Source organism: Salmo salar, chromosome ssa19, assembly GCF_905237065.1.
Source record: "Salmo salar chromosome ssa19, Ssal_v3.1, whole genome shotgun sequence".
Classification (NCBI taxonomy): Eukaryota; Metazoa; Chordata; class Actinopteri; order Salmoniformes; family Salmonidae; genus Salmo; species Salmo salar.
The window spans coordinates 54,184,107-54,199,700 of NC_059460.1; the positions used below are offsets into that span (position 1 = coordinate 54,184,107).

Here is a 15,594-nt window from a genome sequence, read left to right on the forward strand (position 1 = left end):
TCCAATGACTCCGTAATAGCTGGTATACCTTATGTTGAAGACCTTAGATATCTGGGCATTGGCATTTACAAGAGTCTGGTAGTGATTGTGACAAAGACATATACTTCCTTTCTAAACAAGGTTGAATGTGATTTAAAGAGACGACTCAGTCCTCATTAGCTTCCCAGTCTTGCGTTTCTGTAATTAAAATGAATGTGTTGCCCCGTATGAACTTTATTATCTCTATGATTCCGCTGTGTCTATCAGGATACTAGGACAGGCTTCATAGTACAATATTAGAATAGCAAAATACAAATGATCGACCTTACAAAGACCCAAGTCTGCTGTTGGGTGGGGTGTTCCGGATGTTACATTTTATCACTGGGCTTTTGTATCGCGAGCAAATCCAATATAGATAGATCCTAGTAGTGACAGAGCTTGGCGGTCAATTGAGGAGAAACTTGTTCTTTACGCGGTTTGTTCGATATCCTCTTGAAACAAGCTAGACTTCAATACGGGCCAATCGTTTCTAATGTTCTGTCTATATAGACATTAGCAATGAGAGACACACATGTAATTTGGTGTATTCCCAATAGAGTAAAAACATTTTATTTACACTTGGAGATCCATTTGACTCTCAAGGACTACGGTAGGTGCTTTTTCAGATGTACAACAGATGTTAAATTTATCTTTTGTGTGTGTGTGTATTTTACCACCTTTTTTGATCTTGTCTCATCGCTGCAATTCCCCAACGGGCTCGAGAGGCGAAGGTCGAGTCATGCGTCCTTCGAAACAGGACCGGCCAAACCGCGCTTCTTAACACCCACCCGCTTAACCCGGAAGCCAGCCGCACCAATGTGTCGGAGGAAACACCGTTCAACTTCCAACCGAGTTCAGCCTGCAGGCGCACGGCCCGCCACAAGGAGTCACTAGAGCGCAATGAGCCAAGTAGAGCTTCCCCGGCTAAACCCTCAGTTAAGAACAAATTCTTATTTACAAAGACGGCCTACCCCGGCCAAACCCGGACGACGCTGGGCCAATTGTGAGCCGCCCTATAGGACTCCCGATCACGGCCGGTTGTGACACAGCCTGGGATCAAACCCAGGTCTGTAGTGACGCCTCTAGCACTGCAGTACCTTAGACCGCTGTGCCACTCGGGAGGCACTTTGTTTTCCAGTTATGTGCTACCTTAAAGGCTTATGGTGTTCCTTGGATTTCACATTTATGCAAACATCCATTTACTGACTGGATGTATGTAAAATCTAAAACCAAAAGGAATTGTATCTGTTATTTATTTGAAAATTGTTGATGGTACAAACAAACCCTTGAAGATGAATGAAACCATGGAATAATGACTTTTGAGTACTAGAGGAAGACATTGAGTGGGAAACTGAGTGGAGTAACATAAGTGGAGCATCTCGGAACCTTAATAACCAAACAATTCACTTCAACTTCAAGCATAGAACTTATGCTACTCCACACAAAATATATAAAATGTCTTTAGTACCCTGCACTTTATGTACCTTCTGTTCACAGCCACTGCTTTATTTATGCATGTAATGTGCAATTGTCCTCAGGTTTATTGTTTTGGGAAAAAGATCACTATATGTCTATCTAAAATACTTGGGAGAAAGTGTAAGATCTCCCTGCTCTCCTGTTGTGTTGAATGACAGCACATCAGTATCAATGTCTTTAGATCACAAAAGGGTGTGGCTAGCAGGCCTAACCACTGCAACAACCATAAAATGCTTGCCTTAAGATGGAAGCCCCCACATACACTGGCATGGCGCCAATGGGTGTTCTCATTTTTAGATATTGTTATTTAGGAATTGTCCACTACTCGTTCTCAAGGTGACAATGAAAGAATCTTATTAATGTGGTCAAACGCAGCTGAAAGTGTAAGATCTCTTGCTATGAGAAGTTAAATCATAAGAGTCACGGGTGGAATGGTGTGGGTTTTATTTTGGGTTTATTTTCTAGTTCATCTTGTTTTTTTGTTTTACTTGTTATGGTGGACTCAATTAGCATAGCATGTATTGTTGCTAGGTAAGTGCATGTATCTTGTGGTATTGATAAGCATGTAATGATTATCATGTGATATGGACGTGCGCTGACAAAGTATTTGTAATTTGTCCAATGCTGTTTATTCTGCCAATTGATTGAATACAGAAAAATAATAAAAACATATTTAAAAAAATATATACAAAATGTAAGTACACAAGAAAAAAGATTTGGCAATGAAATTATTTGACGAGATGTTCGCTCTATGCTACCCCTCAACCTAAAGCCAAGAGTACGACAAAGTTACCCCTTGACAATGACCTACAGTCAGTTTTGCCACTTTGTAATGATTAAGGATTTGGGATAAGGGTAAGCTGATCCTAGATCTGTGTGTACGGGCAACTTCTACCCAGACCTTCAAGACCAACAAAGTCCTGGAGGAGGTAACGTGTGTAACCCCAACCTGTCATCCTAGCCTTCCCCGTCCATCTGTAGGCTCCAGTTCCAGTACCTGCTGGCCTACACTGAAGGCCTGGCTGTTGAAGTGCTGGATGAACTCTGCAGCCATCTTGTCTGAGTCGTATGGGCTGCTGTCCACGCTCTTCTTCTGCAGGAAGTCAATCTCCACTATCATGGTGCCTACACACTGCTTGGACTTGTCAAAGTTGTAGCCGGTCACTACATGGACACACAGCGGAGAAAGGACACACAAAGTAAGATGGCAAAAGAGTTGTAGCCCAGTTGCTTTTCACTTACAAAAGAGTTGTAGCCCAGTTGCTTTTCACTTACAAAAGAGTTGTAGCCCAGTTGCTTTTCACTTACAAAAGAGTTGTAGCCCAGTTGCTTTTCACCTCGTTTCTCAGTTTTTATTTTCACGTACAACGTCAACTGTCTGGTTGGTGTTCGAATACAGTACCTTGCTCGTTAGTGCTATCCAGTTTGTAGCATATTGAATGAACAACCTCATCAAGGACAAACAACTAATTACCATTTGTTAGAGTGTACTGTTCACGTTACAGTGAGTTCAAATGGGCCTCTGTCGTTCAGGGCTTCACATCTGAGAAAGCACACTGCAACACGGAGCTGAGTGTGATTAAGGAACCAGCAGTTCACAGTGCTCCGATCACACCTAGCTTGTGTTGCCGTGCCGCCGTTCTGCAAATGGACCATGTAGCAGATCTATTCCAGGGCAGGGTGTCTTTACATATCAACACTTTGCTAATTTAAGGGCTCATATTTTGATTTGCCGAGGCAGAGCAAATCTGGTCCCAAACCGCATGTGCTGTAGCCAACTGTTGTTGCCATGCCTACATGTTTGGCTCGACAAAGAACGAACACAGAGGAGTTGGCTGTAGCACTAAAACAGATCCGGACTATGAGGCTAAGGCAGAGCTATAGGACTTAGGCCTATTACAATAGGCATTGTCGCTACAGATATGATTTGACAGTAGGCTTATAATGGCTTTGGTTACTACATGATTCCATATGTGTTATTTCATAGTTTTGATGTCTTCACTATTATGCTACAATGTAGAAAATAGTAAAAATAAAGAAAAACCCTGGAATGAGTAGGTGTGTCCAAAGTTTCGACTGTTACTGTATATACACTACCGATAGACACCTACTCTTTAAAGGGGTTTTCTTTATTTTTACTATTTTCTACATTGTAGCATAATAGTGAAGACATCAAAACTATGAAATAACACATATGGAATCATGTAGTAAGCAAAAGTGTTAAACAAATCAAAATACATTTTATATTTGTGATTCTTCAAATAGCCACCCTTTGCCTTGATGACTGCTTTGTACATTCTTGCATTCTCTCAACCAGCTTCACCTGGAAAGCTTTTCCAACAGTCTTGAATGAGTTCCCATTGCAAATATAATCAATGACAGCGTCACCAGCAAAGCAACCCCACACCATAACACCTCCTCCTCCATGCTTTACGGTGAGAAATACGCATGCGGAGATCATGCGTTCACCCACACCGCGTCTCACAAAGACACGGTGGTTGGAACTAAAAATATCAAATTTGGACTCCAGACCAAAGGACAAATTTCCATCGGTCTAAAGTCCATTGCTCGTGTTTCTTGACCCTAGCAAGTCTCTTATTCTTATTGGTGTCCTTTAGTAGTGGTTTCTTTGCAGCAATTCGACCATGAAGGCCTGATTCACACAGTCTCCTCTGATCAGTTGATGTTGAGATGTGTCTGTTACTTGAACTCTGTGAAGCATTTATTGGGGCTGCAATTTCTGAGGCTGGTAACTCTAATGAACTTATCCTCTGCAGCAGAAGTAACTCTGTGACGGTCCTCATGAGAGCCAGTTTCATCATAGCGCTTGATGGTTTTTGTGACTGCACTTGAAGAAACTTTCAAAGTTTTTTTCCCGTATTGACTGACCTTCATGTCTTAAAGTAATGATGGACTGTCGTTTCTCTTTGCATATTGGAGCTGTTCTTGCCAGAATATGGACTTGGTCTTTTACCAAGTAGGGCAATCCTCTGTATACCCCCCTGACCTTGTCACAACACAACTGATTGGCTCAAATGCATTAAGGAAAGAAAGAAATTCCACAAATTAACTTTTAAGAAGGCACATCTGTTAATTGAAATGCATTCCAGGTGACTACCTCATGAAGCTGTTTGGAAGAATGGCAAGAGTGTGCAAAGCTGTCATCAAGGCAAAGGGTGGCTATTTGAAGAATCTCAAAAATAAAATATATTTTGATTTGTTTAACACTTTTTTGGTTACTACATGATTCCATGTGTTATTTCATAGTTTTCATGTCTTCACTATTATTCTACAATGTAGAAAATAGTAAAAATAAAGAAAAACCCTGAGTAGGTGTTCCAAAACTTTTGACCGGTAGTGTATATTAGTGAGATTTTGCACATTTTCTTAAGTTACAGCCTTATTCTAAAATGGATTAAATAAAATAAAAATCCTCAGCAATCTACACACAATAACCCATAATGACAATGTAAAAATTGTGTTTTAGAAATGTTAGCAAATGTATTAAAAAATAAAAACAGAAATACCTTATTTAAATAAGTATTCAGACCCTTTGCTATGAGACTCGAAATTGAGCTCAGGTGCATCCTGTTTCCGTTGATCATCCTTGAGATGTTTCTACAACTTAGAGACCACCTGATGTAAATTCAATTGATTGGACATGATCTAGAAAGTAGAGGTCGACCGATTAATTAGGGCCGATTTCAAGTTTTCATAACAATTGGTAATCGGTATTTTTGGCCACCGATTTGCCAATTTTAAAATAAAAAAAATGTCAAACCTTTATTTAACTAGGCAAGTCAGTTAAGAACACATTCTTATTTTCAATGACGGCCTAGGAACGGTGGGTTAACTGCCTTGTTCAGGGGCAGAACGACAGATTTTTACCTTGTCAGCTTGGGGACGCAACCTTACGTTAACTAGCCCAACGCTCTAACCACCTGCTTTACGTTGCCAAGGTAAGTTGCTAGCTAGCATTAAACTTGTAAAAAAACAATCAATCAATCATAAACACTAGTTAATTACACATGGTTGATGATATTACTAGTTTATCTAGCCTGTCCTGCTTTGCATATAATCGATGTGGTGCGCATTCGTGAAAAAGGACTGTCTTTGCTCCGACATGTACCTAACCATAAACATCAATGTCTTTCTTTTAAAATCAATACACAAGTATATATTTTTAAACCTGCATATTTAGTTAATATTGCCTGCTAACATGAATTTCTTTTAACTAGGGAAAATTGTGTCACTTATCTTGCAAACAGAGTCAGGGTATATGCAGCAGTTTGGGCCGCCTGGCTTGTTGCGAACTGTAAAGACTATTCCTTCCTAACAAAGACAGCCAACTTCGCCAAACGGGGATGATTTAACAAAAGCGAATTTGTTGCACGACTGTACCTAACCATAAACATCAATGCCTTTCTTAAAATCAATACACAGAAGTATATATTTTTAAACCTGCATATTTAGCTAAAAGAAATCCAGCTTAACAGGCAATATTAACCAGGTGAAATTGTGTCCGTTCTCTTGCGTTCGTTGCACGCAGAATCAGGGTATACAGATTCTGGCTCGTTGCGAACTAATTTGCCAGAATTTTACGGAACTATGAAATAACATTGTAGGTTGTGCGATGTAACAGGAATATTTAGACTTATGGATGCCACCCGTTAGATAAAATACGGAACAGTTCCGTATGTCACTGAAAGAATAATGTTTTCGAGATGATAGTTTCCGGATTTGACCATATTAATGACCTAAGGTTTATTATAGTTAAGTCTATGATTTGATATTTGATAGAGCAGTCTGACTGAGCGGTGGTAGGCAGCAGCAGGCTCGTAATAGTCAAAGGTATATGGTTTAGAGAGAAATAGTCGACGCGTCATAATTCCTGTTAATAACTTGCGGCTGAGCTTGAAAGGGGTTCCTTCGTTATTTTACAGTTCATGTCTTCCATAGAGAATCTCTTGATCTACTTCAAATAAGATCTGTGTTTTGTGCTTAAACCGCCTCGGCATTTTGATACCCGTGTAAATCTCACTAGGTAACGTTTGGCAACATATTTTCATAAATCCACTCTACAAAAAATGTTATCTTCGCTTATATTGATCAGAGTTATATCCTATGGATATCTACACAGTTATAAAATTGGCAAGGTGGTGTAAGCCTAAACCAAACACAGACCTTATTTTAAATTAATCTAAAAATATCCTATGGAATAAATGAAGGAACCGCTTTTCAGATTTTGCTAGGTGTCATGGGAATTGTGACTCACACTTTGGTAGTCAATTCTTACCATGCCCATTATTAAAATAGGATTTCCTGCATATAGAAGTTACAGTTTTTGTTTTCAGCACTCATCACAGGTAACTTAAACTCAATTTTTATTATTCAAACAGTTGAGAGTATTTGTCTCCTAAGCAGACTCTTCAGTATCGTTGTCACTTCAGAGCTGTCTGTGTGTGTGTGTGTGTGTATATATATATATATATATATATATATATATATATATATATACGTATATAAAAAAACATAATAATAAATCGGCCGATTAATCGGTATCGGCTTTTTGATCCCCCAATAATCGGCATCGACGTTGAAAAATCATAATCGGTCGACCTCTACTAGAAAGGCATTCACCTGTCTATATAAGGTCCAACAGTTGACAGTGCATGTCAGAGCAAAAACCAAGTCATGAGGTCGAAGGAATTGTCCGTAGAGCTCCGAGACAGGATTGTGTCAGTGCACAGATCTGGGTAAGGGTACCAAAACATTTATGCAGCATTGAAGGTCCCCAAGAACAGAGTGACCTCTATCATTCTTAAATGGAAAAAGTTTGGGATCACCAAGACTCTTCTTAGAGCTGGCCGTCCAGCCAAACTGAGCAATTGGGGGAGAAGGGCCTTGGTCAGGGAGGTGACCAAGAACCCGATGGTCACTCTGACAGAGCTCCAGAGTTCCTCTGTGGAGATGGGAGAACCTTCTAGAAGGACAACCATCTCTGCAACACTCCCCCAATCAGGCCTTTATGGTAGAGTGGCCAGACGGAAGCCACTCCTCAGTAAAAGGCACATGACAGCCCACTTGGAGTTTGACAAAAGGCACCCAAATACTCTCAGACCATGAGAAACAAGATTCTCTGGTCTGTTGAAACCAAGATGTAACTTTTTGGTCTGAATGCCAAGCGTCACGTCTGGAAGAAACTTGGCACCATCCATACGGTGAAGCATGGTGGTGGTAGCATTATGCTGTGTGGATGTTTTTCAGCGTCAGTAACTGGGAGACTAGTCAGGATCGAGGGAAAGATGAACAGAGCAAAGTACAGGAGAGATCCTTGAAGAAAACCTACACCAGAGTGCTCAGGACCTCAGACTGGGGCGAAGGTTCACCTTCCAACAGGACAACGACCCTAAGCACACAGCCAAGACAGTGCAGGAGTAGCTTCAGGACAAGTCTCTGAACATCCTTAAGAGACCCAGCCAGAGCCCGGAATTGAACCCGATCAAATATCTATGGAGGGACCTGAAAATAGCTGTGCAGCAGCGCTCCCCTTCCAACCTGACAGAGCTTGAGAGGATCTGCAGAGAAGAATGGGAGAAACTCCCCAAATGCAGGTGTGCCAAGCTTGTAGCGTCATACCAAAGAAGACTCGATACTATAATCACTGCCAAAGGTACTTCAACAAAGTACTGAGTAAAGGTACTTCAAAGTACTGAGCATCTGAATACTTATGTAAATGTGATATTTACGTTTTTTTTAATATATAAATTAGCAAAAATAAAACTTTATTTTTTTTTGCTTTGTCATTATGGGGTATTGTGTGTAGATTGAGGGGAAAAAGCTATTTAATACATTTTAGAATAAGGCTGTAACGTAACAAAATATGGAACAAGTCAAGGGATCTGAATTCTATAAAATACATAAATTATAAATAATGAATAAAAAGACATATATTAAAGAAAAAGAACGCCTTCCTAATATTGAGTTGCACCCCCCCTTTTGCCCTCAGAACAGCCTCAATTCATCAAAGCATGGACTCTACAAGGTGTCGAAAGCATTCCACAGGGATGCTGGCTCATGTTGACTCCAGTGCTTCCCACAGTTGTGTCAAGTTGGCTGGATGTCCTTTGGGTGATGGACCATTCTTGATACACACGGGAAACGGTTGAGCGTTAAAAACCCAGCAGCGTTGCACTTCTTGACACAAACCGGTACGCCTTACATCTACTACCATACCCCGTTCAAAGACACTTAAATATTTTGTCTTTCCCATTCACCCTCAATGGCACAAATACACAATCCATGTCTCAATTGTCTCAAGGCTTAAAAATCCTTCTTAAACCTGTCTCCTCCCCTTCATCTACCCTGATTGAAGTGGATTTAACAAATGACATCAATAAGGGATCATAGCTTTCACCTGATCAGTCTATGTCATGGAATGGGCAGGTGTTCCTAATGTTTTTTACACTCAGTGTATTGCAATCAACTGGAAGCTCTATCACTGCAGCAAAGGACATAGAATAAACATCTATAACCATTAGAGTGAAATATGATTAGGTTGCAGGGTTTTTGCTAGAGAAGGATGTTGTTATTGTTGAGACTGAGTGGTTATTGTGGCTATGGACCAGAGCTAACCATCTGGTGGCTAACAATAGGAGAGTAGTAATACAATGGTAATCAATTGCCTTAAAACCTGTTGGGGCTCGGGGGCAGTATTGAGAAATTTTGAAAGAAATATGTGCCCATTTTTAACTGCCTCCTACACCAACTCAGAAGCTAGGATATGCATATTATTAACACATTCGGATAGAAAACACTCTGAATTTTCTAAAACAGTTTGAATGGTGTCTGTAAGTATAACAAAACTCATATTGCAGGCAAAAACCTGTGAAAAATAGATTTAAAAAATAATTTTGTGACTGTACTATTTAGTGTCATTGTTTTATAGATACCATAGTGAGAAAGGATTCATTTCGCAACTCCTACGGCTTCCACTAGATGTCAACGATCTTTATAAAGTTGTTTGAAGCGTCTATGATAAACAGAGAGCAAATTAGAATGCAAGGAAGTTGCACTTCATTTTTTTGCGCCTGCGCATAAATCTGAGAAGCGTGAGTTTGTCATAATTGTTTATCTAGACATAGGATAGGTTGTGTGAAAATATTACTGAAGTTTAACGTTAAAAATGGACCAAAAGATTAATGCTAAACAACGTTTGACATGTTTGAACGAACGTAAATAGATTATTTACTAGGTTTTTTTTGCTTTTCGGCGTGATTTTACACCCCCCCACCACGTTTTGTGGGAGCATAATGAACGCTAACTACTTGGTGTTATTTGGACATAAATTATGAACTTTGTCAAAAGAAACCACATTTGTTCTGGACCTGCGATTCCTGGCAGTGCCTTCTGATGGAGATAATCAAAGGTAAGGGGATATTTACAATGTTATTATCGATATTAGATGATGCTAACTGTATAGCATAGCTTATTGTTCTTAGCATAGCACCCCGTTTATTGCAAAATGTGATTTCCCAGTAAAGTTATTTTGAGATCTGGCCATTCGGTAGCAATTACGAGATGATAATATATTATTCTTTGAATGACAATATTATAATTTACCAATGTTTTCGAATAGTAATTTTGTTATGTTCACCGGAAGCATTTCAGAGAAGAAAAAAATCTGAATTTCACGCTACTGTAAAATGCTGTTTTTGGATATAAATATGAACTTGATGGAACAAAAAAATGCATGTATTGTATAACATAATGTCCTAGGAGTGTCATCTGATGGAGATTGACAAAGGTTAGTGCATAATTCTTGCTGGTTTCTGCTTTTGGTGATGCCTGACCTTGAATTGAATATGGATGTTTGTACTTTTGTGGCTATGTACTGTCCTAACATAATCTAACTTTATGCTTTTGCCGTAAAGCCTCTTTGAAAATCGAACAATGTGGTTAGATTAAGGAGATGTTTATCTTTTAAATTGTGTAAAATAGTTGATTGTTTGAGAAATTGAAATTATTAGATTTTTGATGTTTTGAATTTCCAGCCTTGTTAGCAATCCCGACTCGGGGTTCATTGCTAACCTGTAGCCCCAACAGGTTAAAGAGGCTGCTTGAAGCCGAAAGTACCTTCCTGCACTCGCACACAATCACCTCACAGTTCAATATCATCATGTTTTACTCTTACCTTCCACATCCTGACCAATGGAGATGCCTGCCCATTTTCTCTGAAAAACAAGTAATTTATCCTAATCAGTGTACAGTTCACACATTTCCTTTATTTATATATATATTTATATATATATAAATATAAATAAATAAATATATAAATAAATATATTTATATATATAAATATAAATATATTTATATATATAAATATAAATATATAAATACATATATATATATTTATTTATTTATAAATATATGTATTTATAAATAAATAAATAAATATATATATATATATATATATATATAAATAAATATATATAAATAAATATATATATAAATAAATATATAAATAAATATATATATATTTATATATATAAATATATATATATTTATATATATAAATAAATATATATATATATAAATATATATATATATATATATATATATATATATATAATAGAAATAAATATAAATAAATATATATAAATATATATAAATATATATAAATATATTTATGGCAGGGGTGGGCAAACTTTTTGGCTCGAGAGCCACAATGGAAATTCAAAATTCAACGGAGTGCCCACAGATTTTTTTTTTACAGATATGTTTGTCAATATCATTTTGCGGGCCAGAAAAAGGGCAGTTATTTGAAAATATATAGGTCCATTATAATTTCTACATACTTTCTATTTTTAGACATTCAAAAGTAATGGCCTGGAGTGTTTTTTTTCCCTCCCAAAATAAGTCACCCCTCCACCCTGATTTATGGCATCCAGTTACTCAGCAACAAGGTACAAACAGGCCCAGGAAAAATACATTCTTACATATGTGGACGACAGTACATCTCCAACATAACAACACTAATAAACAGGGTGTTCTGCCAAAAACAGTGGTGTAACGTTCCTCTCAAGCATAGTCTTATTTTACAACCTATTTCATCTTTCAAGAAGAACATCAGTCACACAACGGTCAAAAACCATCAGGACCAGGAAACAGGTTTTTGACTGATCGTGAACTGATGTGTCACCTACTTTACATGACTTAGGCCTACGCTCTTGGCTGATGTATGGAGCTTTACTTTATCAAATACAATTTTATTGGTCACATACACATGGTTAGCAGATGTTAATGCAAGTGTAGTGAAATGCTTTACATGACTTAGGCCTAACCTCTTGGCTGATGTATGGCACATTAGGCCGTTGACAAATGTCCAATGAAGAGTTATGGTGTAGTGCATCGCTACACCTTCAAATGTTTCTTCCGTTTACACTCCAATCTAGTTGTAAAATAAGACCGGGGTGAGGACGTTACCGCAGTACCTGTGTGCTGCTGTGGCTGCAGAGTTTAAAGATGGAGAAAGAGCAGGCAGAGTCAGGCAAGGTCAAAGGTCAAAAGCAGTGACATACATGATAGAAAGACAACAGACCGAGAGAGGAGGAGCACACAGACAGACAGGTCATAGAAGTCAGACAGCTAGAGCACAGTACAGCCTCTGCTGAAGTATGACGCTCAGATGGCATCAGTTACATCCACAAAATAATTCCGGATCTGCACTTGTAGAAACCCACTTCATCCTCATTGATTAAATAATGGCTTTATTTATAAACGACCTAAAGATGTGGGTTAGACTTCTAGTCCGTTTACTGTTACAAGACATTTTACACAAGACATTCAAGCAAGGATAGGTTTAAACACAGTGTGTAGCCTATTTATGAAGGCCATGATGGTGGCTCCTACCTGGGGAAGACTGAAGGCGATGGTTCCTGGGACCACACTCTGGTGGGTCTTCACTGTGAACACAAACTTGTGGGTCGGCGTGGTTCTCACCGTCACATGACTGCGTAGAGGAGAAGAATATCATACAGAGTACTAGAATATGCATGTTTACATGGATAGCACGCATTCTATTGAGAGAGAGAGAGAGATTTAAGAGGGTCTTTACATTCTCCTTGAAATATTCTAGGTCATGTTGTTCTGAGTGTTAAAGACATATACTACCGTTCAAAAGTTTTATATATACTACCGTCCCAAACTTTTGAACGGTAGTGTACATATTTAGCTTGGCTATAATACAGTATACAGGCCTAACAGACATCAGAACCCTGGAGTGAACTAGTGCTGGGAATTGCCAGGGACCTAACGATACGATATGTATAGCGATTGGATACTGCAATTTTATTTCAATTTCAAGTTCCAAACACATTGCTGACTATACGTCTGCTGCAGAGAGACAAGAGAAAACAAGTTTTGATCATACAGGGAAAGTAAAATGCTGAAAACAGGATGGGTTACTTATTTCACCAGGTGAGAGAGCTTTGTTGAGTCCCACGCCTGCCCCAGAGGGACATGTTCGAGGCCAGAAATGAGAAGACCGAGACGAGGGCGGCATTATTTAGTGACATGATAGAAAAGGAAATCAGAGCAGTCATAGAGAGTATGATGGCCCTGAGGCTTTTTTGGCACCGTGGCTAGAGAGCTGAGCCCCAGTGATGTGACCTGCCACTACCCACACACTGGCCTTTGATTTAACAGAGGCACTTCAGGGCTGGGGATCAAAACCCACACACACATACACACACACACTAAAACCTTACTGTTCAAACTGTGACTCCTTCTCACTCACGACTGCGCAGTTGGTCAGTGACAGTTCATCTGTTGGACATCGCCCAGCTTGCAGAGTCTGGAAATGAGAAGAAAAGGAGGCTCAATAACCTTCACAAAGGGACACATGACCCAATGACACACATGTATATGCTGTAATGAGAAGACCTCTTCCCTTGGCTGTGAATCCTTACAAGATCACAGCCTATCATCTGTACTGATGTAAACGGGTCTTTCTATAAAGAATGGGGCCAATGTGTGACATTGGGAGCAACATTTCAAAATGTTTGAAACAAAAAATAAAAAGGATTTTCATGCAGTTCCAAGTGTTTACTTAGAGGAATAAAAGTCAATATATGCAAATTGGCCCATAACGCCACCTATACAACAACATAGGCCTAGAACTATAGATCCTTTGAGCAGGGTAGACATCGGCAAGTCAAATTCAAGGACTTTCAGGGACTTTTTCGAACGCTGAATTGTAATTTTCAAGGACCTCAATGTTATACAATTGTATAATGTATATAATTCTACATACAGGGCCTAATATAGAACCCTCCCTCCTCCCAAAAATGCATGCAAAAAGTTTTTTTTTTAAAAGTAGGCCATTATCACTAAGAATAAAGCATTTTTTACACCCTTCGAATGCATTAATATTGAAATTATTATTACTTTTTTTTTTATTGAATAATGTGGACATTGCCTGACTATATAGATTGGATGCATGCATGACAATTTATCTGTAGCCTGTGTGGTCGACACAGGCACTCATAATAAATCCATGAGTAGCGATTGAATTCATCTCACTATCGCTGTTTTTATCCTGAGAAAGTTCCCAAAAACCAGGTTCCTTTTTTTACTGGGAGGATTTGTATGGAAAGCCAAGTCCAAGCCAACATCAGATGTCGACGTCCGCGTCTAAGAACCGCACGTGGTTTTACCGCAACACCCTTCAATTGAAGCGGTGGGAAACAAACGAAAGTGGCCACATATCTCACAAAAAAATGATCAAAAATGAAATAACGGATAATTATAAAGGGAGCAGGAGAACTTATAAACTGGCTACAATAATTACAATAACTTTTCATGCACCAAATTGAGGAAATTTCTGATTTTCAAACTAGGATATTCCAGTACTCCAAATTCAAGTTGAAGTAGGCTACTTCAAGACCCTTGTACTGTTTAAAACTGCAGGGCTAACATTGAAAACAAAATGTATTTGTCATGTTATTTCATTACCAGATCATGTTGTGATTAAGCCCACTGGGCTATGTAATTTGTTGTCATTATATACAGAATAATGAATAGGAATAGCGTTGGGTGTTGCGCACTGTCATTCAGAGCATGTTATTTTGGCATTAATTCATGTCACATATCAGTTTGCAAACAATGAAAAAAACTAAAACATTTTCCTTAAGTTAATAAAGATAAGAAAAGCGGCTCCAAATGCGGCTGTTTTAGCCTAGCTCAGTGCTTTCTGTAGTGGAGGGGCAGTCAGCGAAAATACAGAGGGTAAACTAGATTGTCTCAGAGTTGTCACTCATGGTGACATTAGGTCACCGGCGAATCTACAGGGAGAGCTATGCAGTTCAAACCCCCTTAGGTGCTGCCATAGATTTACATTAGAAGTGCCCTTCCAAGAAGGCTCAAGGTCATTGGACAAATCACGTTATATCTCCTGTAGCTTTGACTGGAGTGATCACGTCAACATCACACTTTCACAATCTTAGCTATCAAGCTAGCAGTTATCATCATGAATCAAGTAAAAAAAAATCTACTGACAAATCCTTTTCAATCCTTGTCATATGAAGAGAAACTATAGATAAAACGTATCGGTGCTCATCAGCCATTGGACATAAACATTACACAACTCGGAAATCGCAAATTCAACAATGAGTCGTTTGGAAGGAGTCAATGGCTAACTGCAAGTGTCGCAAAGCAATCACTATTTTGCTTCCCCTGCCTGCTATTTGGTGGAGAGGGTGTGCGGTCCAAGTCTGGGTTTAAAGATTTAAAACATCTGTCAGGGTCTCTTTTACAAGCTTAAAAGGATAAACATTCACACACAACACTATGGGGAAGAATATGTTGAATACATTGGCCATGCTGTCAATCCAGCATGAGTTCTGCCGCGTTCAAAACAACTGTGAATTCGGGGGGAAAAATAGCTTGGACTGGGAAAATATGTTTTGAACGGTCATCCAGCTCGCAATTCCAAGACGGGAACTGTGGCCTCTTTCTAGAGCTCCGACCTGAAGATCATTGACGTCTTGAAAGCACCATAAATCCAGAGACTGCCAGACTTTGATGACAAAGTTTGATGAA

At 38.9% G+C, this 15,594-nt stretch overlaps 1 protein-coding gene across 1 annotated transcript in view; it reads right to left on the reverse strand.

The window, feature by feature from the left end:
* The window catches only part of LOC106579324 (vesicle-fusing ATPase), a 55,123-nt gene that overhangs the window by 22,322 nt on the left and 17,207 nt on the right, over positions 1-15,594 (reverse strand). The window contains exons 2-5 of the mRNA XM_014159144.2: positions 13,263-13,348; positions 12,406-12,505; positions 10,688-10,727; positions 2,492-2,658 (exon numbers count right to left, since the gene is read on the reverse strand). Of these exons, the coding sequence (XP_014014619.1) occupies positions 2,492-2,658; positions 10,688-10,727; positions 12,406-12,505; positions 13,263-13,348 (393 nt within the window). The remainder of the gene's footprint in view (positions 1-2,491; positions 2,659-10,687; positions 10,728-12,405; positions 12,506-13,262; positions 13,349-15,594) is intronic.